Here is a 23,657-nt window from a genome sequence, read left to right as displayed (position 1 = left end):
CTTTCTGGGATGGTGTGCTATGTCCTGTTACACGAATACAAGTGGTGGCACATCAGCAGCAGCTTGGAAAAAACCCAACCCATTTCCACAGTATTGCTAAACACCCTTAAACACCTGAAAACCAGCCCGTCAAATATTTCTGTGAGAATGTAGAGCACTGACAGCAATAAGCACCTAATGATTGGGTGCTTTGATGACCTTGTTACTCGTGTATATGATGCTGTACAGTATTGGTTCTGAATTTTGATTTTTTGTTTCTGTCACGTGACTACTTTGTAACTTAATCGAAATGACAGTGAAATCGCCTGTTAAAAATAGTAAAGAGAGTACCTAAATTGGACTCTGGTTGGTGGTTGGCTTGCCAGAAGTGAACACTAAGATGGACTAGGTGGCAGGACGCTAGGTGTGCTGCACGGCGATTCTTACCACCAGCACTGCTGTGTTCCTCCCCAGGGATGCGCAGCAGTGTTTTCACAAGTGCCTGCTCGTGAACTCCCTACAGCAGGTGTGTGTGGTCCAGGTGGTGCATTTCAGGGGAAAAATTGTAAGTTGTTGTTGACTCTCTGAGTCATTTTGACTCTTTGCGACCCCACGGACTGCAGCACGCCAGGCTTTCCTGTCCTTCACCACGTCCTGGAGTTTGCCCAAAGTCATGTCCACTGAGTCGGTGATGCCATCCATCCATCTCATTGTCCGTCCCCCCTTCTTCTCTTACCCTCAGTCTTTCCCAGCATCTGGGTCGCAGAGTAGATACTCATATGTGAGCATTTGAATAGCAATAGTCACCTGTATGCATATGTGCATGAACATGTGTGTACATACGTGTGGATCCACACGCAAGTCTCCCACACCTGGGAGGCCCTCAGGAACATGTAGATTTGCATCCCGAGCACTGGGGTTTTATTCCCAATGGCAGGTCAGAAAGGCACTTTGGGGTTAACCTGGCCGAGTGCAGCCAGCATTACCCACCTTGCTGTCTCACACCCCTGAGTCAGTGGGACCACCCTTCAGTAAAGAAGGTGCCCTGCTGCCTCGTGTGGTGTAAGATCAAGTGCTGGGCATGTCAACAAAATTGCCCAAAGGGCTCCTGCAGCCTCTTCAGTTCAGTCTAGTCTGTCAGTCGTGTCTGACTCTGTGACCCTGTGGACCTCAGCACGCCAGGCCTCCCTGTCCGTCACCAGCTCACGGAGTTTACTCAGACTCATGTCCGTTGAGTTGGTGATGCCATCCAGCCATCCTATGGCATCCCCTTCTCCTTCCGCCTTCAGTCTTTCCCAGCATCAGGGTCTTTTCAAATGAGTCAGTTCTTCGCATCAGGTGACCAAAGTATTGGAGTTTCAGCTTCAACATCAGTCCTTCCAATGAATATTCAGGACTGAGTTCCTTTAGGATGGACTGGTTGGATCTCTGTGCAGTCCAACGGACTCTCAAGAGTCTTCTCCAGCACCACAGTTCAAAAGCATCAGTTCTTTGGCGCTCAGTTTTCTTTATAGTCCAACTCTCACATCCATACATGACTAATGGAAAAACCATAGCCTTGACAAGACGGACCTTTGTTGGCAAAGTAATGTCTCTGCTTTTTAATATGCTATCTAGGTTGGTCATAACTTTTCGTCTTTTAATTTCATGGCTGCAGTCACCATCTGCAGTGATTTTGGAGCCCAAGAAAATAAAGTCAGCCACTGTTTCCCCATCTATTTGCCGTGAAATGATGGGACCAGATGCCATGATTTTAGTTTCCTGAATGTTGAGTTTTAAGCCAACTTTTTCACTCTCCTCTTTCACTTTCATCAAGAGACTCTTTAATTCTTCTTCACCTTCTGCCCTAAGGGTGATGTCATCTGCATATCTGAGTTTATTGATATTTCTCCCGGCAGTCTTGATTCCAGCTTGTGCTTCTTCCAGTCCAGCGTTCCTTATGATGTACTCTGCATAGAAGTTAAATAAGCAGGGTGACAATATACAGCCTCGACGTACTCCTTTTCCTATTTGGAACCAGTCTGTTAGTCCATGTCCAGTACTAACTGTTGCTTCCTGACCTGCATACAGATTTCTCAGGAGGCAGGTCAGGTGGTCTGATATTTCTATCTCTTTATGAATCAGCCTCTGCAGATTACCAATAGAAAGCCGCTCTCACTGGTCAGGGATTTCCTTCCTGGGGCTCCTGGTATTCAAGGGGTGGCCAGACAGTGGGCACCCCTGTCTCTGGAGGTGGCCCCTGCTCACCTGGAAGGTGGTGGTGACTGTTTTGAAGGACTTGGTGGTGGTCCACGGAGGCCCAGCACAAGCCCACGCAAACAGCTGACTGTCCACCTGCGTATGAGCCACTGCTGCCCCGGGTTGGCGGCTGGTCAGCGTCATGGTGTGAAGGGGGCATGTCACCATTACACTTGCGGCCCTGAGGGTGTAAACGGTAGGGGACCAGTTTCCGCTGCTATCAGAAACCCAAGATCACTGAAAACAGGCGTTCAAACAGAAGCCTGCACGCGGATGTTCAGAACTGTAGTATTTACAGCAACCCAAAGGCAGAAGCAACCCAAATGTCCACCAGTGGATAAATGGTTAGATCCGACTCATGTGATGGAATGTCATTCATTCATAAAAACACGTGCTGCAACACGGAGGGACCATGGGGATGTCCTGCCTAGTGAATGGAAAAGCCAGACCCAGAAAGAAGACCGTGTATCCTACGATTCCGTTTCTATGAAACGTCCAGAACAGGCAACTGTATGTAGACTGAAAGCGGATGAGTGGTTTCCAGGGGCTGGTGGGGGTGAGTGGGAATGTGGAGCCTGAAGGGTATGGGCTTCTTTTCGTGGAGATGAAAACATTCTAACATTGACTCCGGTGGCTGCACGCATCTGTGAATCTACTAGAAGCAGTCGAGTTGTTTGCTCTAAGTAGATGGCGTGTGAGCTATAAGTATGGCATGTGAATTAAAAACTTTGCTTGTTTTTGCCTGTGCTGGGTCTTCTTGCTGGGTGCGGGCTTTCTCTAGGCGGGCGCCTCTTCCCTGAGGTACGTGGGCTTCTCGCTGCTGGCCTCTCCGGTTGTGCAAAGGCTGTGGGCGTGCGGGCCTCAGTAGCTGCAGCACGGGGGCTCGGTAGCTGTGGTGCGCGGTCCTAGCTGCCCTGCGGCATGGCGATTCTTCCCAGACCAGGGGTCGAACTCCTGTGCCCTGCGTTGGCAGGGTTCTTAACCACTCTACCACCAGGGAGGTCCTGAGCTATATCTTAATAAGGCTGTTATTTTACAAGAGATTGAGTGAGAGAGTGCACTGATTTCTGTAGTTCCAGGCTGCCTTCAGGGCTGCAGAGTGTATAGAAGTGGTAACATCTCATCCTGTCTCCACGCAGCAGCTCCACTCGGGGAGCCCAGAGACGTTGTTCTTGTCAATAATTGGGGCCTGTCCACATCCCCCACTGTTCCGCCGAACTGGAGACACTGCAACTTTGATGCATCTGATCCCTGAGTTCCGCGAGGGCAGCACACAAACTAGGGGCTTCCCCAGGGGCTCAGTGGTAAAGAATCTGCTTGTCAGCGCAGGGGACTTAGAAGAGTCAGGGTCAATCCCTGGGTCAGGAAGATCCCCTGGAGAAGGAAATGGCAGCTCGCTGCAGTATTCTTGCCTGGATAATTCCATGGACATAGGAGCTTGGCAGGCTACAGTCTGCAGGGTTGCGAGGAATTGGACACGATTTAGCGGCTGAGCATGCACAGCACAGAAACTAGTGGATTGATAAGCTGACTCAGCAGAGGATGGTGTGGGCTGACCCTTATGCTAGAACGGTCACTGCTGCCTGTTGAAGGCACTTTGCTGTTAACGCTGCAGCCCTCTTCCCAAGGCCTGAGGGGGTTAAGGCTTCCAGAAGCAGTCCTTGACCAATATCAGGTAGAAGTTGGGGGATAAATACCCCAGCTCCCTCCCTCATCCATGGGGTAGCCTCTAAGGGGGCTCCTAATCCCCATGGGGTCAGCTCCCAGTGCCCCTGGGGTACCAGCTTGATAACATAGCAACTGTCTTGCTTCCCCATGCCTCTGCTGGTGTTTCCTGGCATTCACTCCCGGGGGAACTGCACGTGCTCAAATCGCGGTCTCAGAATCTGCTTCTGGGGGAAGCCAAGCCAAGCCAGCTGGGAGACCTTCTCATTTATTGTGCGGTAATCTGAGTCTCTGATCTGAGCCAGGCTCTGACACAGGCGGCCGTGCACAGGGTGGACACGACCCTTGTCCTGCTGGGGCTTGGAGGGGAGAGCGGATGGGCGGTAAACAGATGAGCCTGTGATTGCAGGTGGTGATGGTGAGGAGCTTTCCAGGGAAGCAACTGATGAGCCGTGCAAAGCACTGGCAGTGTGCCTGGCTTTATAGTGTGTGCTCTGTGAGAGCTGTACGTGATTATCATTGCTTGGATTTGTATTCTCACGGTTGAAATCAGTGTGTCCCTAAGACCGCTGGGGGCCAGGACTGTACATTCAGGGGATTGTCTGGCTGACAAAGTGTGATGAATCAATACTCCCCCTTCATGGATAGAAAGACTTGATAAGTCAGTTCTCTGCAACTGGGTGTAGTCAACACAGTCTCCATCAATATCCTAGCAGGTTCTTCTGTAGATATTGACAATCTGATCCTAAATGCAGTGTTGAAGGGCAAAGTCAGAGGGGGTTGCAGCCTCACGCTGAGACTTACAGTTAAGTCATAGTTGTCAGGACAGTCAGGGAAATAATAGATCCACGGAACAGAAGAGAGAGACCAGAAATAGACCCACACAAATGGTCAGCTGGCCTTTGATAATGGAAGGGAGGCTCCAATGGCGAAAGCATGGACTTACCAGGAGTATGGTGAATAGGCCAGTACTTATCTGGGCTGGGAGTGATCAGCATGACGTCGTGGAGGCGTCCGGTCCTGCCAGTGAGGGTGGACACCTGCAGCCCTTTCCTGGGACAGGGCTGGCACCCAAAGGGTACTCGCTTGCACTGAAGCGAGGGGTGGTGGTGTAGGGGTCATTGGGGCTGTTTATGTCTTCAGTTCAGTTCAGTCGCTCAGTCGTGTGTGACTCTTTGCGTCCCCATGAATCTCAGCACACCAGGCCTCCCTGTCCATCACCAACTCCTGGAGTTCACTCAAACTCATGTCCATCGAGTTGGTGATGCCATCCAGCCATCTCATTCTCTGTCGTCCCCTTCCCCTCCTGCCCCCAATCCCTCCCAGCATCAGGGTCTTTTCTAGTGAGTCAACTCTATGCATGAGGTGGCCAAAGTATTGGAGTTTCAGCTTTACCATCAGACCTTCAGAGTAGCCATTGTATTTCATTCTCTTTCCATTCCCTGTTTTCTCTATCTTTAAAAAAATGTTTATTTGTCCAGGTCTTAGTTGCGGCACGTGAGCTCTTTGCTGCAGGCCCGTAAACTCAGTGTTGTGGTGCATGAGCCCCACACCACATGGAGGGCATGGGCTTAGCTGCCCCGTGACATGTGGGATCCTCGTTGCCAGAGCAGGGATCAAACGATGGCCCTCTGCGTTGGAAGGCGGATTCTTAACCACCGGCCCCCAGGGAAGCCGCTGTTTCTCTCTTTGCGTGTTGCACGGTCGTCTCTCCCCCGCCTCGTCTGGGTCGCTTGTCTTCTCTTTGTGTCTGGCTGTCCCTGGCCCTGGTTCACCCCGTCTGTGTGTGTTCATGTCTGTCTCCCTCGCTCTCCCACTCTGTCCCATCGTCCCCATCACTCTCTCCCCTTCCTCTTTTTAAAACAGTATTTATTCGGCCACACCACGTGGCATGTGGGATCTTAGTTCACTGACCGGGGATCGAACCAGTACCCTCTGCATTGGAAGGCCGATTCTTAAACACTGGACCGCTAGGGCAGTCCCTGTCCCCTTCCCCTTTTAACAGTCATATGTTTATCATAATTTTGCTGTAAGGAAAACTCACAGTAGGCCAGTTCAGAAATTCCCTCTTAGCAATATTTTATGGGGAAAGAGAATGGTTAGATAATCATTGCTAGACTAACTAGGGGGGAGAAAAAAAAAATTTACTTAAAGTCCGGTAACCCACTCCAGTATTCTTGCCTGGAGAATCCCATGGACGGAGAAGCCTGGTAGGCTACAGTCCACGTGGTCGCAAAGAGTCGGACATGACTGAGTGACGGAACGGAACGGAAAGTCACTAGACTCTTGACTGGCTGGGTGGGTGAGTAACTGATTTCTGAGAACAGACCTTAATATCTTAGATGTTCCCAGATAACTGCTAAAGCAGGTAGATCAGCACTGCCGATCTGACCTCTCAGAAGGTGGTGAGTCTCAGGCACACAAAGTCTCTTTGTGTTTTGTTGTTGGCTTTTAAGGAATGAGGATAAGAAGAAAAGATAAGAATCCCTGGTTTCAGGGTTGGATGAAGGGTGGGATTATACCTCCCACCTCTCTACCCCCCAAGGTTTAGAGACCCCCCCAATAATAGGGTCATTCATAATTGCTAAGTGTCTCAAAAACTTTTTTTGGCTTGAAAAAATTGTAGATTCAAAGAATACGAAATTTCTGTGTGCCATTCATCTAATTTCCCCCCATGATAACATTTTTCATAACCATAGTTATCAAACCCAGGAAATTGACGCTGGTAAAATGTTATTAAACCATAATGAGTTATTTTTTAAATTTATTTTTTATTGAAGTATAATTGAGTTACCCTGTTATGTCAGTTACTGCTGCACAGCAGAGTGGCTCATTTATACGTGTATATACATTCTTTTTCATTGTGACTTATCACCGGATACTGAATATAGTCCCCTGCGCTCTACAGCAGGACCTCGTAGTCTGTTCATTCTGTACATACCAGTTTGCATCTGCTAATCCCAAGCTCCCAGGGCATCTCTCTCACACCCCTGCTCCTTTGGCAGCCCAGTCTGTTCCCTCATGTCCCTGACTCTGTTTCTGTTTCATAGATAGGTTCGTTTGTGTCATACTTCAGATTTCACATACATGTGATGTGTGCGTGCTCCGTCGCTCAGTCGTGTCTGACTCTTTGTAGCCCTCCTGGACTGTAGTCTGCCAGGCTCCTCTGTCCATGGGATTTCCCAGGCAAGAATCCTGGAGTGGGTTACCTTTTCCTCCTCCAGGGGATCTTCCCAGCCCAGGGATCAAACTGTGCAGTGTCTCCTGCATAGTTGGTGGATTCTTTACCACTGAGTTACCGAGAAAGTCCGTATAAGTGATACCAATGTAGTATTTATGTTTCTCTTTCTGATTTGCTCCATTACTGAGGTCATCTCTAGTTGCATCCAGGTTGCTGCAGATGGTATGATTTCGTTCTATTTTATGGCTGAGTGGTCAGGCCATAAAGAGTTTTCATCATTTTTTTACGTGGACTCAGTTTTGGTTTGTTTTTGTTTCGGTGAAGAGTTTTAAGGAATTTTATCACATGTATAGTAGACTTGTGTAACCACCACCACACACAGAGTGCCGAATAAATGCTGTTTATTGAAAGTTTTTCACTTTACTCATAACTCTTGTCCCCCAAACTGTTTTCAGTCTGGCTAGGTCCACGGTAAGACAGTGGAAAGCCTTTAGTTCATTCCACCCCCTTCCTCCCCTGATTTAAGTATCTCCCCGTTTCTGCACCCTGTGTGCAGTGGTGACGACATGAGTCTATCCATGTGATAAAATTCCTTAAAACTACACACCGAAACAAAAGAAACCAAAATTGGGTCCATATAAAAAAGTGATGAAAATTGATGATGGCCTGACAACTCAGCCATAAAAAAAGAACGAAATTGTACCATTTCAAGTAGTGCTAGAGAATCCGCCTACCAATGCAGGAGATGCAAGAGATTCAGGTCCAATCCCTGGGTCAGGATGACCCCTTGGAGGAGGAAATGGCAGCCCACTTCACTATTCTTGCCTGGAGAATCCCATGGACAGAGGAGCCTGGCGGGCTGCAGTCCATGGGGTCGCAGAGTCGAACATGACTGAGCACACGCATACCTTATTCTGCTGTTATGTGTGAACAGCTGTGAACCTTTACTGCTACTTCAACTCTGACTCTAAAATGCCCTGGCTCACTTGGGTCTGTTTGCTTCTTGGACTCCCGGTCAAAGCTGAGGTCTCCTTCCTACCCTCCCATTTCCAGAATATCTCTCTTTGCTGTTTCTCTGTTCAGTGCAATAATGGAGGTGTTTGTCCCAGGATTCTTACGGTTGCATGCGACAGAAATTTCCCACTAACCAAAGCAAAAAAGAGAATTGATTAGGTCACATAGATAGCATGTTCCAATGCAGACGAGGCTTCAAGCCCAGATGGACCCAGGGGTTCGATAGTGCATCAGGGCTGAGTCATTTTGCTTTCCCCGTGCCCAGCAGCATGGACCCTGCTGCCCCTTGACTCGTGTTTCCTCAGCCCGCAGCAGCAGCAGGAGATGTGATGGATGGCTTTGGCCAAGTAAGCCCTGGGAGGATGCTGACAGGCCCAGCTTAGGCCATGTGCTCCTCCCTGAATCCTGACCACAAGGTGGGATGCCTTGGTCATTTCTGGGACCCTGGGCCCCTCCTTTGGCCTGTTGTGGTGGGAAGGGGGTAGACCATCTTCATCTCAGGCATGTGAAGTGGGACCATCCCAGGAAAAGGTACTTTTCTGACAGAAGAAAAGGAGGAAGGGATGGATGGACTTGTCTCCTTGTGACACTCCTTAGTTCACTGGACATCCTGAGATAGGAGGAGGGTTCCTCATGCAACAAATGGCCATCCTGTGAGGGGAGGGTCTCATCTTTGAGTCAGGGGCCATCCTGACCTTTGCCCAGGGGAAAGTTGGAGTCCTGTGGCCGGGGTTCTAGGGAGGATAAATTTCCTCTTTTTCTGTCATCTAGGGCTTCCCCAGTGACTCAGATGGTAAAGAATCTGACTGCAGTGTGGGAGACCTGGGTTCAATCCGTGGGTCAGGGAGATCCCCTGGAGAAGGGAATGGCAACACACTCCAGTATTCTTGCCTGAAGAATCCCAGGGACAGAGGAGCCTGGTGGGCTACACTGCAGTCCATAGGGTCAGACACAACTGAGCGACTCTCAGCATTGCTGTACAACAGCCCTCCCAGCACTGCGTGCCTGAGAACCACAGGCATTTCACTGTTTGCATATAAAACTGTGAGTGGGCAGGGCCTCGGGGCTGGGCGAACTGGTCTCCACTCTGGACAGTGAAGAGCTGGGCAGGGTGTCTCTGGGGTGCAGGCACGTGGTGGCAGCCTCAGACGGAGTGACGTCCAGCTTCTGACCAGCTGCTGTTACTTTTCCTTCAGTGGACATCATGGAGATAAAGGAGATCCGGCCAGGGAAGAACTCCAAGGATTTCGAGCGCGCGAAAGCGGTCCGCCAGAAGGAAGAGTGCTGCTTCACCATCCTGTATGGCACCCAGTTTGTCCTCAGCACGCTCAGCCTGGCAGGTGGGTGCCCGCCATTCGCGCTTCCCCTCCCTGGGCCTGGGTTTCCTTCCGAGATAGTTCTCCAGCGGGAAGCTCACCCCTGCCGCCCTGCTAATGCGTGTTTGGGGCGTCACGGTTTTGAATCCTGACCCGGCCTCTTTCTCGCTGTGTGGCTTTGAGTAAGTGACTCCGACTCTGTGAGCTACAGTTTGCTCAGTTGTGAAACAGGACACAGTTCATCCTCATGCTGACCTAGTGGGGATGTTGAAAGGATTATGTTAAGGGCCCGTTTGGCTCATGCTGTGCTGATAGCTGAAGGCAGGTTGTATTTTTTTGTACAGCCGAGTGTGGCCTGCACCATTTATTCAGCTTAACTGATCTGAAGGAACGACCCTGCAATCTTCTATCTCATACGTGTATATATGCACACACAGACATTCTGGAGGTGTGATGTCTGGTTCTCCTTGTGAATCCACCAGAAAGTCAAAGAGGCCTTTGGCCGGGAGGAGAACTGAAAAAGCTCAGGCACTTGGCTCAGGTGCAGAAGCTTATCGCGCTACCTTCAGGTCTAACCCCAGAATTTCTTGACTTAGAACTTGATATAAAATCATGATGGACAAGAGAGAAAGTAAGTAGCATTAAAAATAAACCAAAGTGAGTGGAAACTGGAAGCTGAGTAGCATTCAGTTCAGTCGCTCAGTCGTGTCCAACTCTTTGCGACCCCATGAATCATAGCACGCCAGGCCTCCCTGTCCATCACCAACTCCCAGAGTTCAGTCAAACTCATGTCCACAGAATCGGTGATGCCATCCAGCCATCTCATTCTCCGTCGTCCCCTTCTCCTCCCACCCCCAACCTTTCCTAGCATCAGAGTCTTTTCCAGTGAGTCAACTCATCGCATGAGGTGGCCAAAGTATTGGAGTTTCAGCTTTAGCATCAGTCCTTCCAATGAACACCCAGGATTGATTTCCTTTAGAATGGACTGGTTGGATCTCCTTGCAGTCCAAGGGGCTTTCAAGAGTCTTCTCCAACACCACAGTTCAAAAGCATCAATTCTTCAGCGATCAGCTTTCTTCACAGTCCAACTCTCACATCCATACATGACCACGGGAAAAACCATAGCCTTGACTAGATGGACCTTGGTTGGCAAAGTAATGTCTCTGCTTTTTAATATACTATCAAGGGTAACATTAGAAACTTTTAATTTCAGGTCCGATGACTCTCATTGGTTTAATTTCTCCTTCATGCTTTCATCAGGCATCTTTTGAGCATATTCTTTGTTCTGGGTTGTGCTGGATGTCCGTGGGGCTGTAATGAGACATAAGACCCAGTTACCACCTTTAAGGAGCTCACGGTCTGCTTGGGGAGACAGACGTGTGGACGGGAAGTTAGAGTAGTCACTGATAAGAGCTGTAGTCCAAACGTAATACAGTGTGCTGGAGGAATACACGGTGCCTAATTCCCTGGAAGGCTTTGCCGGGGAGGTGACTTTTTTTAAACTGGGTTTTGAGGGATCAGTAGGAGTTGTGAGGAAAGAGAGAGGATGGTCCAGGGAGAGAGCATTGCATGTGCCAGGCTTGGAGGAGGGAAATAGTAAGCCAGATGTGGGAAGTGATGGGTGAATGTCTGATGAGAGGGGGTGTGGCGGGAGGCAGGAGAGAGAGCTCGTGACCCTGAACCTTCAGAGCTTTGTCCACTTAGCCCAGCTACAGGCTGAGGCCTGGTTGCTCTCTTGGTAGGGAGGCCGTGAAAGCCCAAGCAAAATGTGGAGACCAGGATGCCAGCTTGACGGCTGGATCCTGGCTTCTTCCCTTCACCCTCTGAGCCATACCTTTCTCTTCATCCGCCTGGAAAGAATGAGAGCAGAGACCTCGGCATGCTCTGTCCAGGCTAGCAAGGCCCCTGGTGGTGTGAAAAGATGTTTGATAGCGAGACCAGGTGTTTGCATCGCCAGCTCCATTTTACGGTGAGGAATTGAGGCACGGAGAGGTTAAGTAGCCAGCCAGAGGTTAAGTCACACAGCCCTGCAGCACCACAGTGGGACTTGGGGATGACGCCAAGCTCTTACCCACTGCTTGTTGCTGCTTCCCTTACAGGCATCAGCCTCGCCTACTTGGCAGCCCTCTCTCTGGCCTGATGGGAAACAAGGGAGGTGCTGAGGGCTCTCAGGATCGTGGTCCAAGTTGTCCTGAGTTCTGCCTCTTGTTCGTTACTATAAGACTAAAGCTAAAGCTCTACTGGCTTGTCACTACTGCTGTAGGAGGCTCACCATGGGCAAAAAGCAGGTCCCAGGAACCAACACGGGTTCCTCCCATCCCCGTGGTCTGTGTGGGGAAGGAGTCTCCAAGCAGAGGTCTTCCCAGGGAGTAACACAGCATTTCTGGCCCCTCCCTTTCCAGCCGACTCAAAGGAAGATGCAGCTAAGTGGCTGTCTGGCTTGAAGATCTTACACCAGGAAGTGATGCGCGCGTCCACCCCCACCATCATCGAGAGGTAATGGCTTTGCCTGTTTATCTCCATAATTGCTCGCTCGGACGTCTGTTCTGCTCCCTCTAGCCAGTATGGTGAGAGAAAGGAAAAGGAGACATTTCTTTTTGGAGGCTCCTGGAGTGCCCTGTATGCAGTAGGTGTCCAGAAGTGGCTGTGGACACTCCAACATCGCCCAGAAGAGCCTCCCATCTCCCTGGGCCTTGTTCTGCTGGGGTGAGAAGTGCACTGGGATTAAGACAGAAACTCATCCTGGTGTTGGGTCTGAGGGGAGGGCCTGAGGCTTATTTCTCAGAGGATTTTAGAAGAGATTAAGCTGACTGATCAAAGGACCTCAGGCTTGAGGTCTGGGATTTTCCTCCTGGCTTGATGAGGGCTTTCTCAGGACTGTCTATCATTGTCATGGGTGTCGGGTGGGACTTGTGTATGAATTGCTGTCCATCCAGCAAACCGGAGCCTCTGATCTCGACCGTTTCTCTTACCAGCTTTTTGGGAGATTAACAGAGAGCACCAGAGGGAACTGTCAGTTTAAAGAATCCAGCCTCTGTGAGTCAACAGGGCTGCTTGGCTCTGCCGGGTGGCATTTCACCCACACGGAGAAGCTGCTTCTTCCCAGGTCGCCTGTGTTAGAAAGTGGGAAGACCTTCCTTTTCATTTCCAGGCTCCGTGTCCCATCCTACAGAAATTCCTTGGACTTGTGAATCTAGCCTTCTGATTTTCTAACTCACTCTCTCTGTCTCATCTCTCTTCCCAGCTGGCTGAGAAAGCAGATTTATTCTGTGGATCAAACCAGGAGAAACAGGTAAGATTCGCTCGCATTATTGTGGTTTCTTCCCGATCATTTTGGATCATCTCATTCTTTCTTGAAATATCCCAAGGGGGTCGGAGTGAGTTCTGTGCTGTGGAAAGGTCCTCGTGAAATCAGATTTGACTTAACAAGGCAGCGGATGCAGTGCTCAGTGGTGTGGGGTCTCATGTGGTGGGGTCACCCATGTGGGGTCTCATTGCAGTGGAAAATGCCACTCCATCTGCGGGGAGGACTTCTCTGCTATGTGAAACACTCGGACCATGGCACTTAGGCCTTCACGGTTGAGCATCTTCTGTGTCCTGGGGAGAAACAGGATCCCCATGGTGCCCGCCTGTCCTTTGTGTTTATATTTCTACTCGCGGTTCAGAGGAGTCTTCTTTACTGTGTGTCACCAGACTTTGACCTTCGTTAACCTGATGGGTGAAAAGCAGCAGTGGATTTTTGGCTTAAATTTGCATTGCTTTATTTATGGGAGAGGTTGAACATCCTCTCATCAACTTTTTTTTTAGGGTTATGATCCAGTTCCTGTTAACAGTGTAATGATAAAAACCACCACTTATGGAGCATCTCACCTGCCAGGTGCTGCCCTCAGCACTTGACAATCACTGTATCATTTTAGCCTCACATCAGGCCTCTTTCAGCATTTTTTAATGTCTTTCCTTCCTTCCATTCTCCATTAAGAGATGTCAGCTTCATACGCGAGGCAACAAGTAACCTCTGCCACACTCCCCTTGTATTGCTCAGCACGTGGGAGCTAATTCCCCACCAGTGATTGAACCGACACCCCCAACATTGAAAGTGCAGAGTTTTAACCACTGGACCACCAGGGAAGTCCCTGCCCAGCTTGTTCCTGAAAGTCTTTCCATCTTTAAGGCATTTTGGTGTCAGGCCAGTGTCACCCATCACTTGTCAATTTCAAGTGGTCTCTTGTATGCATGCCCCGAGGGGTGATTTGCAAACAGTATAACCAGAAGTGGTGGAGAGTTAACTGATGCTGTCAGGTCAGCCAGCATCTCCCTGTGTCTTTCCATCTGCCTTTCCCTCCCTCCCTCCTCCTCCTCCTCCTCTCCGGCCAGCATCCTCTGTGGTCCCACACCTTGGACTTGGGCCTGGTGTTTCAGAGGCAGATCAAACGAGGTCCCTGCACTGGGGGCCTTTGTACACACTGGACTTGTTCAGCCTCAGGGCGGCGCCTCCCATGACCATTTCCCTTCTCGGTGGCTGCCCGGTGATTCACAACTGAGGTTTGGCATAGAGCAGACGGAGGGAGCCCACCAGGGCCCTGTCTCCATGAGGTGGGGTATACGGCATCATCGGTCTGGTTCCAGAATCTGCTGTCTGTCTTGTGTTGTCGAGAAATGGAAACCTGGCTTTCTCTGCTTGGAACGATTCTTGCAAGTCCTTCACTGAGAAGTGCTTTTCAGAACCTTCAGCAGGGAGCGAGTCTGTCTCTGGCCTTGATGCCTTGTTCCCTGTTCCCTATCCCTGCCCCACCGAAGCATCCCTTCCTCCCTCCCAGTTGGCTGAGCCCTGCTGCTCTGTCCACACGTGGAAAATCCCACCCTTCACGTGGCTCTGTGAGGCCCTGAGGGAGCTTTTCTAAAGGAGCTTTGCCCAGAGAGCCCATGAAAGGGCTCTTGACTCCTGCCAGTTTCCCCTCCTTTCCTGTCGCCCACGTTAATCGCGTTTCCTGGAGGAAAACAAAGGCGCAGTAGCGGAGTAAAGCGTCCTCTAGGCGGGGAGGGCCGGCTCGGGCTGTGCCCGCTCCTAGGTTTTCCTTGGCCTGAACGTGTGTTTCACTTTTCAACCTTTTGAGGGGCCAGACGGCAGCAGCTGGCGTTTGTCGCAAAGTGGCTTTGCGACCACCGCTGTTCTGAGCGCCCTCTGGACTTAGTAAGTTGGGGAGAGGTTATGGAATGAATGTTGGCAGACTGAGCAGCTAGGCATCCCCTGGGCCATTTAATGAGGATGCTGAGGCCACGAGAGGTTGTCATTTGAACAGAGCAACCCAGCCAGTCAGCCGTGGCTTATTGATCACTAAGCTGGTAAAAGGCAGAAATCTCTTCCTGCCTTGACTTCCTGTGACTGAACATTACTCATTCATTGTGATGAACTATACATAACATAAAACTTACCATTTTCAGGGTACATTTCTGCATTCACGTTGCCATGCTGCCATCAACGTCTGTCTCCAGAGCTCTTCTCATCTTGCAAAACTGAAACTTTCTACCCATCAAACCATTGCCCCATTTCCCCCTGCAGCCGCTGGTGGCCTCTGTCTTCTGTCTCTGTGAATTTGCCTCCTACGGGTGCCACCTGTGAGTGGAAGGATGATGTGTTTGTGACTGGCTTATTTTACTTAGTGTGATGTCTTCGTGGATCAGGTATGTTACTGTAGCAGGTGTCAGAACTTCCTTCCTTTTTAAGGCTGAATGATATTCCACAATCTGCACATAACATGATCTTCATTGCTGTGTGCAGAATCTTTTTTTTTTTTTCTTTTAGTTGCAGCTTGTGATCTCTTAGTTGCAGCATGTGGGATCTAGTTCCCCAACCAGGGATCCAACCCAGGCCCCCTGCATTGCGAGTGTGGCATCTTAGCTCCTGGACCACTGGAGAAGTCCTGACCTTGACAGTATGGAGGAGTAGGTCTTGGACATTCTGTAGCATGCCCCTCCATTTGTGTGGATCTGGCATTTTTGTCATGGTTAGACTGGAGTTCAGGGTAACCTGAGGTTGTGTTTGGGAAGAACACATGGAGGTGAACATCGTGGAGGTGAAGGTTTTTTCTTTACCTCAGTCAAGGGGTGGGAGAAGGCAATGGCAAGCCACTCCAGTACTATTGCCTAGAAAATCCCATGAATGGAGGAGCCTGGTAGGCTGCAGTCCGTGGGGTCGCTAAGGGTCGGACACGACTGAGCAACTTCACTTTCACTTTTCACTTTCACACGTTGGAGAAGGAAATGGCAACCCACTCCAGTGTTCTTGCCTGGAGAATCCCAGGGACAGGGGAGCCTGGTGGGCTTCCGTCTGTGGGGTCACACAGAGTTGGACACGACTGAAGTGACTTAGCAGCAGCAGCAGCAGCAGCAGTCAAGGGGTGTCTGCTCTCACGTGGTCTGTCGAGGGTGATGGAAATCTTGACCATCTGGCCAAAGTGGTGTCTTTCAGATCTCTCCTTTGTAATGACCCCCAGCGCCCTCACCGCCCCCCTGCCCCCGACTCATCCCTACTCTATTTTCTGGGCATCAGTCACTAAGTCCAGCCCATGTGAAAGGGGGGCAAACTGTTTTTTCACCTCCCCTTAAATCGTAAACATGTTTACATTCCCTTGTAACTCTTTTGGGACCGGTATCAATACCTACGTTATAATTCAACCAATGGGATTTGATATCTAGCTTGATAAGTTGCCTTTTGTTTGTCATTTGGCTTGTGTCTCGTGTCTCAAAGTGGACGAACGAGGCGATAGGAGGTGCCCCTCATGAGAAGCACTTCTGGGGTCACTGTAGGGTTCTGGCCTTAGTGCCAGGCTCCGCGGTCCCGTCTGCTTTCTTAGAATTTCATCCTCTCTGTTGCTGTTCACATTGAAGGGGCTCCTTGAGGTCAGGGGTCTGGCTGGTTGGTCAGATGAAACGAAAGACCCTCCCTTTTCATTCCTTCATGTAACATCGGACAGCTGGATCGTTCCCTCTTTGGAAGCTCTCCTTATAACATCTTCAGGCCTGGGGAGATTGGGTCAAAGGCAGGAATGTTTTAGCATTCATCCTGGGGAGATTGGGTCAAAGGCAGGAATGTTTTAGCATTCATCCTGGCCAGATTTCCAGAAACCCCCTGTTTTTGAATCTGTGGAGTTTAGTTGCCTCTTATCTGGGAATTAGGTTTCTAAGGTCAGTGCTTTAGGTGAAAACTTCTGTCAAAATACCCCTTGAGAAAGCCCCTGGACCTTCTGGGACGGCCCTGCATTTCCTGTTCTTGCTCACCCAGGCCTTTGGGATGCGGAAGGGGCAGGATCACAGGTGTGTATCCAGTTCTCTCTTCAGCGGGAACACAAATAGGTTCCCTGTGGTCAGCAGCCCTGGCTCCAGCACTATGGACAGCCTGGAGGGGGCTGTGCCTGCCCCACAGAAACTCTGCTTTTCTGTGTCTGGGTGGGGATCACAGATTTTTCATTTCCAGCAGATTCCCAGCTGACGCTGATACTGCCAGTCCAGGGACCCTACTTAGAGGAGCAAGGACAGAACTGCACTGTCCACATGTCATTATTTAAATTGAAATTAATTACAATTAAATAAAATTTTAAAAATTCAGTTCCTTGGTCGCCCTAGTTGCCTTGGACAGCTCCGATCTAGAACGTTTGCAACACTGTAGAACATTCTGCTGGGCAGCACTAAGGTTTGAATCTTAGCTCTTCACACTGGTTGGATGAGTTTGGGTAAATTGCTCAATTTCCCTGTGCCTTAGTTTCCTAATTTGAGATCCTAAAAGCGATCCTAGTTCCTACCTCCTGGGATAGGTGTGAGGATTCAGTGGGTTAGTATGTGAAAAGTGCTTGGCCAGTTCCTGGCTTGCGGTGGCGGGTGTGGAGGTGATTAATCGCTCAGTCGTCTCCCACTCTTGCGGTCCCAGGGACTGTCGCCTGCCAGGCTCCTCTGTCCATGGGATTCTCCAGGCAAGAATTCTGGAGCGGGTTGCCATTTCCTTCTCCAGGGATCTTCCTGACCCGGGGATCCAGACTGGGTCTCCTGCATGACAGGCAGATTCTTTACTGTCTGAGCCACCATTGTTACAATAAGCCAGGGATGGTGGGCCTGTTGGTAATCAGCCTCAGGGTGGCAGGGAAGTTTTCTGGGGCCATCAGTCCCCAGGGTGCAGTGTGGTGGGATCTGGGACCCAGCCAGCCTGAGGAGGGGACGGGCCCTATTGTTTATTGCCTCTAGGGCAAGGAATCGTTTTTGCCATCTCTCCCCAAAGGAATTGCCCCAGTTCCTAGCCCACTTCACAAGCCAAGCCTGCAGGAAACAGAGCGTGAGATGTGGACTTGTGTGTAGGAAGCTTATGGAATGTGTAGGGGCCCCACACCTGTGGAAGTGAAGGCAGGGGGAATTGTTGGGCTCGGATGCTGTCACAACCACAGCCTCAGCTGGCCCCTGGCAGTGCCCCGGGATGGCCCTGCAGAACTGCCCCGAATGGAGGCCAGGGGGCAGGGTGTGACAGTGGCCTAGGCCCTCCCTTTCTTTGAAGACAAGTCCTGGATGGAGAGAGGGGTGAAGTTGGGAGCTGCTAGCTTCCTGCCCTCCAGTGGCTGGGAATCCGAGTGCCAGTCCTGGCTGAGGGTCAGGTGGGGCCTGACCACATGCCCGGGGCAGGGAGGGAGGGAGAGGTCCCTGCACGGGAGCCTGGAGGAGCTCTTCCAGCCCCACCTTTACCTGGAGGCTCACCTGTTCTGCTCTGAGGGGAGCCCATTGGAGCAGGCAGGCTCGGACGTCCCAGTGCTCAGATTCTCATGCCCCTGGAGGCTCTGTTTGCTTCCCTGGCCTTGCAGCAGCTGCCCTGACTCCCAGCTCCCCAGTCTCTCTGTTCCCGGTTATGGGAGGGTCTCTTGGCCCTGTTTCTGCCTGGAAGTTCTGGGTTCCGCAGGGCACTCTGTCCTCTTCCCTGGTCCTGGATGAGCCCCCGGGGCCACCATCTTGGCCAGACCCTTGCCCTGCCTCGTTTTGCAGCACCACCCACCCCCCAACTCCTCTTCTTCACCCTACTCCAGCAGGCTCTTCATGGACACCCCAGGGCAGGGTGGGAAAGGGGTCTCAGCCAGTCTGCCCACTTCTCTGCCCGGCCAGCCCTGCCTGGCCCACTGGGGACTTTGTGTGGCTCTCGCTGTCTCTCGGGGGAAGCCCTGGGTGCCAGCCCTGGGAGCAGGGGGCAGAGGGGGGCACCAGGCATGTGATGGTCTCTGGCGTCAGGGAGGCTGTTAGATGAGAGGCAGGGATGCTGGGGGTGGGGCTACGAAGCGGCCAGGAGGCCGCTTGGCCGTCTTCTCGGGGCGGCTGCTGGCTGGGACGTGCCGTTTCCTTCTGGGCGAGTAGACGGGGTGGGGGAAGCGAGGCCGCTGTCTGCCCACAGCCTGGGCAGACTTCCTTCCTGGCTGTGCACAGCCCCTGTCTGGTCTGACGTCTCTGAGAACGCGGCACAGTTTTTTTTGGCCACAGCCAGAGGCTCCCCAGGACCACCCTTGCTCGCTCTGCTGGGCACTCGGCTCTGCAGCCACAAGGGTCTGGAACGCGTGCCCTTGACCACCTCCTCCCCTGTCCATGTTCCTACCATTCCCTGAGAGACAGTTAAATGCAGCGCTTACAGGCAGACCCAGAGGCCAGCTTCTCTGCAGTCTTATCTCCCACATGCCAGCACCAAACCTCTCTGAGCCCCAGTTTCTTCACCTGGAATGCAGAGTAATAATGGTTGTTCTTGTTCAGTCTCTTAAGTCAGGTCCGACTCTTTGCAACCCCATGGACGGCAGCACTCCAGGCTTCCTGGTCCTTCACTATCTTCCAGAGTTTGCTCAAACTCATATCCAGCAAGTCGGTGATGCCATCCAACCATCTCATCTTCTCTTGCCCCCCTTCCTTGTCTTGCCTTCAATCTTTCCCAGCATCAGGGTCTTTTCCAGTGAGTCAGGTCTTCGCATCAGGTGGCCAAAGTATTGGAGCTTCAGCATCAGTCCTTCCAGTGAATATTCAGGGTTGATTTCCTTTAGGATGGACTTGTGATAATGATGGTAACGGTGTCCGCCTTCTAAGGTCTTTAGAGCAGCTCCGATCTTGAGTGTCCTGGCCCCCACCCTCATTGCCTGTTCTGAATCCTGAGGGTCGAGTGTACTGAGGGGCAAGGTGACATCATTGCTTGGAGGTACCCAGGGCAGCCTGGCACATAGTAGGTGTTCAGATAAGGTTGCCTTTTCCCTTCCTTATCTCCGGCCTTCAGTGACCTCCTCTTGGTTTGAACCCTGGTGACATTTCCTATCCACCAAGGTCACCTGCAATGTTTCTGCCCAGTCTGTGCGTCTCCTCCGTGACCCGCATCCACGGCCAGTCCCCTGACAATGGGGACCATCCTTGCACATGGAGTGTCACCACCACCTTGACCTCGGGCTCTCTGTCCCCAGTTGCTCAGAGCTGGTGGCAAGTCTTCTCGTTGAGGTGGGAGCTGGTGGGAGTAGCCAGACCCTCCACTGTTGAAACCTCTTGAGGCTGACGGAACTGGGGTTCCCCTCTTTTGCAGCATCAGCCTCCGGGAGTTGAAGACCATCTTGCCTCTGGTCAACTTCAAAGTGAGCAGTGCTAAGTTCCTCAAAGATAAGTTCCTGGTAAGTTTTGCGGCTCAGCCTGGCGATTTTGTGAGCCCAGGGTTACACGTGTCTCTCCCACGAAGCCACCGCACGCCTTCAAGTGCTGTTGGGTGGTGTGCTCAGGAGAGCCCTCCACCTCCAGATTCATCCGTCTTAGTCCAGACTGAGGGGTCATGTGAAGATCTTAGGCCCGTGTTCTCCATCCCGACAGAGGGTATCATCCAGGAAGACCGTGTTTACCGAGCTGCTTGGCTCGGAGTGTTTCCATCAATCTAACTTTCCCTTTCCTTCACCAACCCACAGACTGTTTTTCTTTTAATAATATGAACACATGTGTTTCATTTGGAAAATATTATGAACGATTCCTTATGTAGGTTGCCAGGAGGTGGCATTTGTATGCAAGCCTGGATAGTGGAGTTGTCGGAGTGGGCTCTTCTCTGCCCTTCACCCCTCCCAGCACACCTTCCACCCACCCACCCTTCCTTCCATCCCTTCTTCTGCCATCATTTCATTTCTGCTCCTGTGTAGTTAAGCTGTGGGTAGATCTGGGGCAGGCTGTTCATGGGTGAGGGGATAGCGTAGGTTGGGTGGGGCTCTTCTGAAGGGTTTAGATGGGGGTGACCCCTGGGCATCCTTTCTGGCCTTCACAGAGGTCCGGACTCTTGTCAAGGACCCCAACAGGACTCCATCCCAACAGTTCCAGTTGGAGGCTCTCGGGGCCATGTCAGAGGATTCCTCAGCTTAGAAAAGCTCATTCATTTTGTACCCATGAGTTCCCAGAAGAGTTAAGCCATTTTATGGCATATCTGGCCATCTTCTGGCCCACCCCCATCATTTCAACTAGTCCAAGAAGGCAAAACCAGAGAAGGGTGGGGATTGAGAGAAGAGAGGTGGGAGAAGCATTTACCACTGGCCACCCCGTAATTGGGATTTTGTCCCTTATCATGCCTTTACCAAGCAGGTGCTACATGAATGTTACCTGGTTTGGTTTCAGGGAAGTCCTAGGGGGGTAGTAGCGGTTCTCCCATTTTACAGAGAAAGAGACTGGGGGTCCAAGGGAGCCAAGTGAGTTGGCCAAAGTGAAGCGAAAGTTGCTCAGTTGTGTCCAACTCTTTGCGACCCCATGGACTATACAGTCCTTGGAATTCTCCAGGCCAGAATACTGGTGCGGGTAGCCTTTCTCTTCTTCAGGGGATCTTCCCAACCCAGGGATGGAACCCAGGTCTCCCACATTGCTGGTGGATTCTTTACCAGCTGAGCCACAATGGAAGCCCTAGAATACTGGAATAAGTAGTCTATTCCTTCTCCAACAGATCTTCCCAACCCAGGAATTGAACCAGGGTGTCCTGCATTGCAGGCAGATCTTTACCAACTGAGCTACCAGGGAAGCCGTGAAGCAGTTCAGGGGACAAGCCTTGACTGGAGTTGAGCTCTATTAAGACTCAGTACTTTTTCTTAAAGTACAGTGAAAATCAGTCAGTCATGTCCAGCTCTTTGAGACCCCATGGACTGTAGTCTGCCAGGCTCCTCTGTCCATGGAATTCTCCAGGCAAGAATGCTGGAGTGGGTTGCTGTTCCCTTTTGGATCTTTCCGACCCAGGGATCAAACCTGGGTCTCCTGCATTGCAGGCAGATTCTTTACCTGGGAAGCTGTGCTTTTAAAAATGACCTGTGTGTCCATTTGAAAGTGTTTCCTGCCCCAAAAGGATGGGTTCTGCATTATGCCTGTTGGAATTCTGGCTGAGACCCTTCCCTTCTGGGGAGCTGAAGGATCTTACCTGGGGTCCCTGGTAGGTATGTTCTCCAAGCAGAGAGGTTGGGTTCAGAGGAATGCAAGTTTGCTTTTAGCCAGTGTTGTAGCAGAGCTGGCTATTTCTGTGAACAGGGAGGAGGCATTCTTGTGGTGGACACCAAAAATTGTGTGGTCACTTTTTTTTTTTATATTTACAGGAAATAGGCGCACATAAAGATGAACTCAGCTTTGAACAGTTCCATCTCTTCTATAAAAAACTTATGTTTGAACAGCAAAAATCGGTAAGATGATTCTTTTTTCCCCGTTCATTTTTTGAAGGTTTTGATAGTCTTGTTTGACCTTATTTTTTAAACTGAAGTATAGTTGATGTATAATGTTATATACATTACAGGTGTACACTTTTTAAAGGTTATACTCCATTTATAGTTATTGTGGAAATATGGCTGTATTTCCTGTGTTGTGCCACATATCTTTGTAGGCTATTCTGTACAAAATATTATAGTTTGTACCTCTTAGTCCCCTACCCCTGTCTTGCCTCTCCTCCCTTCCCTCTGGTAACCACTAATTTGTTCTGTGTATCTGTGAATCTGTTTTTTTTTTGTTGTTGTTATATTCGCTAGTCTGTTGTATTTTTTAGAGTCCACGTGTGAATGATATCATGCAGTGTTTGTCTTTCTCTGACTTATTTTACTTAGCATGATACTCTCTATAAGTTCATCCATGTGGGATATGCCAGTATTTCAAAGAAATAATGCAGTATTTCATTCTTCTTATGGCTGAGTAGTATTCCATTGTGTGTGTGTGTGTGTCACACCTCTATCCATTCATCATTTAGGTTGCTTCTGTATCTTGACAGTTATTAATAATGCTGCTGTGAACATTGGGTTCATGTATCTCTTTTAATTAGTGCTGTTGCTCCTTTTGGATATATGTACCCAGGAGTGGATATGCTGGGTCATATGGTAACTCTGTGGTTAGTTTTTTTGAGAAATCTCCATACCGTTTTCCACAGTGGCTGCATCGGTTTGTATTCCCACCAACAGTATCTGAGGGTTTCCTTTTCTCCACATCCTTGCCAGCATTTGTTATTTGTGTTCTCTTTGATGATGGCCGTTCTGACAGGTTTGAGGTGATACCTCTTTGTGCTTTTGATTGACATTTCCCTGATAATTAGTGATGCTGAGCATCTTTTCTTGTGCTTGTCGGCCATCTGCATGGGTAAGACGATTCCTATGCAAGGAGATCCAACCAGTCCATTCTAAAGGAGATCAATCCTGGGTGTTCATTGGAAGGACTGATGCTAAAGCTGAAACTCCAATACTTTGGCCACCTCATGCGATGAGTTGACTCACTGCAAAAGACTCTGATGCTGGGAGGGATTGAGGGTGGGAGGAGACGGGGATGACAGAGAATGAGATGGCTGGATGGCATCACCGACTCGATGGACATGAGTTTGAGTGAAGTCTGGGAGTTGGTGATGGACAGGGAGGCCTGGCGTGCTGTGATTCATGGGGTCGCGGAGAGTCAGACACGACTGAGCGAGCAAACTGAACTGAACTGAAGCAAACGATCCAACGATGCTTCTGTTTCCCCTGGGTTTTGAAGTCTGGCCCGTTCCTAAGAGACCCATGAGAAGTGTTCAGTCTCCCTTCTAGTCCAGGAAATATACGGTGGGAATGACAGTGACGTCCTGTTTTCATCTATTAGATGGGCAAAGGTCTTGAATGGGATAGAGTTGAGGGGACAGGGTGGGGAAATGACCATCTCCTACCTTCTTGGTGGGAATGTGAGTGCCTGTCAGTCTGATTGGAATTTAGTCTGAGACTATTAAAGTAAAAAGTTTCAGCTAACTCTACTGTGTCAACTTGTTC

General features: G+C 50.4%; 1 protein-coding gene across 2 annotated transcripts in view; it reads left to right on the top strand.

The window, feature by feature from the left end:
• The window catches only part of PLCG2 (phospholipase C gamma 2), a 154,683-nt gene that overhangs the window by 55,962 nt on the left and 75,064 nt on the right, over nt 1–23,657 (top strand). For both annotated transcript variants that reach the window (XR_016035956.1, XM_055413059.2), the window contains exons 3-7: nt 9,274–9,417; nt 11,796–11,889; nt 12,638–12,685; nt 19,967–20,051; nt 21,984–22,067. Coding sequence is in view for 1 of the 2 variants with exons in the window: in XM_055413059.2 (XP_055269034.2) it covers nt 9,274–9,417; nt 11,796–11,889; nt 12,638–12,685; nt 19,967–20,051; nt 21,984–22,067 (455 nt within the window). In the remaining variant the exon portion in view is untranslated. The remainder of the gene's footprint in view (nt 1–9,273; nt 9,418–11,795; nt 11,890–12,637; nt 12,686–19,966; nt 20,052–21,983; nt 22,068–23,657) is intronic.

This window comes from Moschus berezovskii, chromosome 22 (assembly GCF_049115385.1).
Source record: "Moschus berezovskii isolate FMDL1 chromosome 22, NW_MosBer_1.0, whole genome shotgun sequence".
NCBI lineage: Eukaryota > Metazoa > Chordata > Mammalia > Artiodactyla > Moschidae > Moschus > Moschus berezovskii.
The sequence above is the reverse complement of the archived record's forward strand: the minus strand, read 5'-3'. Positions and strand labels throughout refer to the sequence as shown.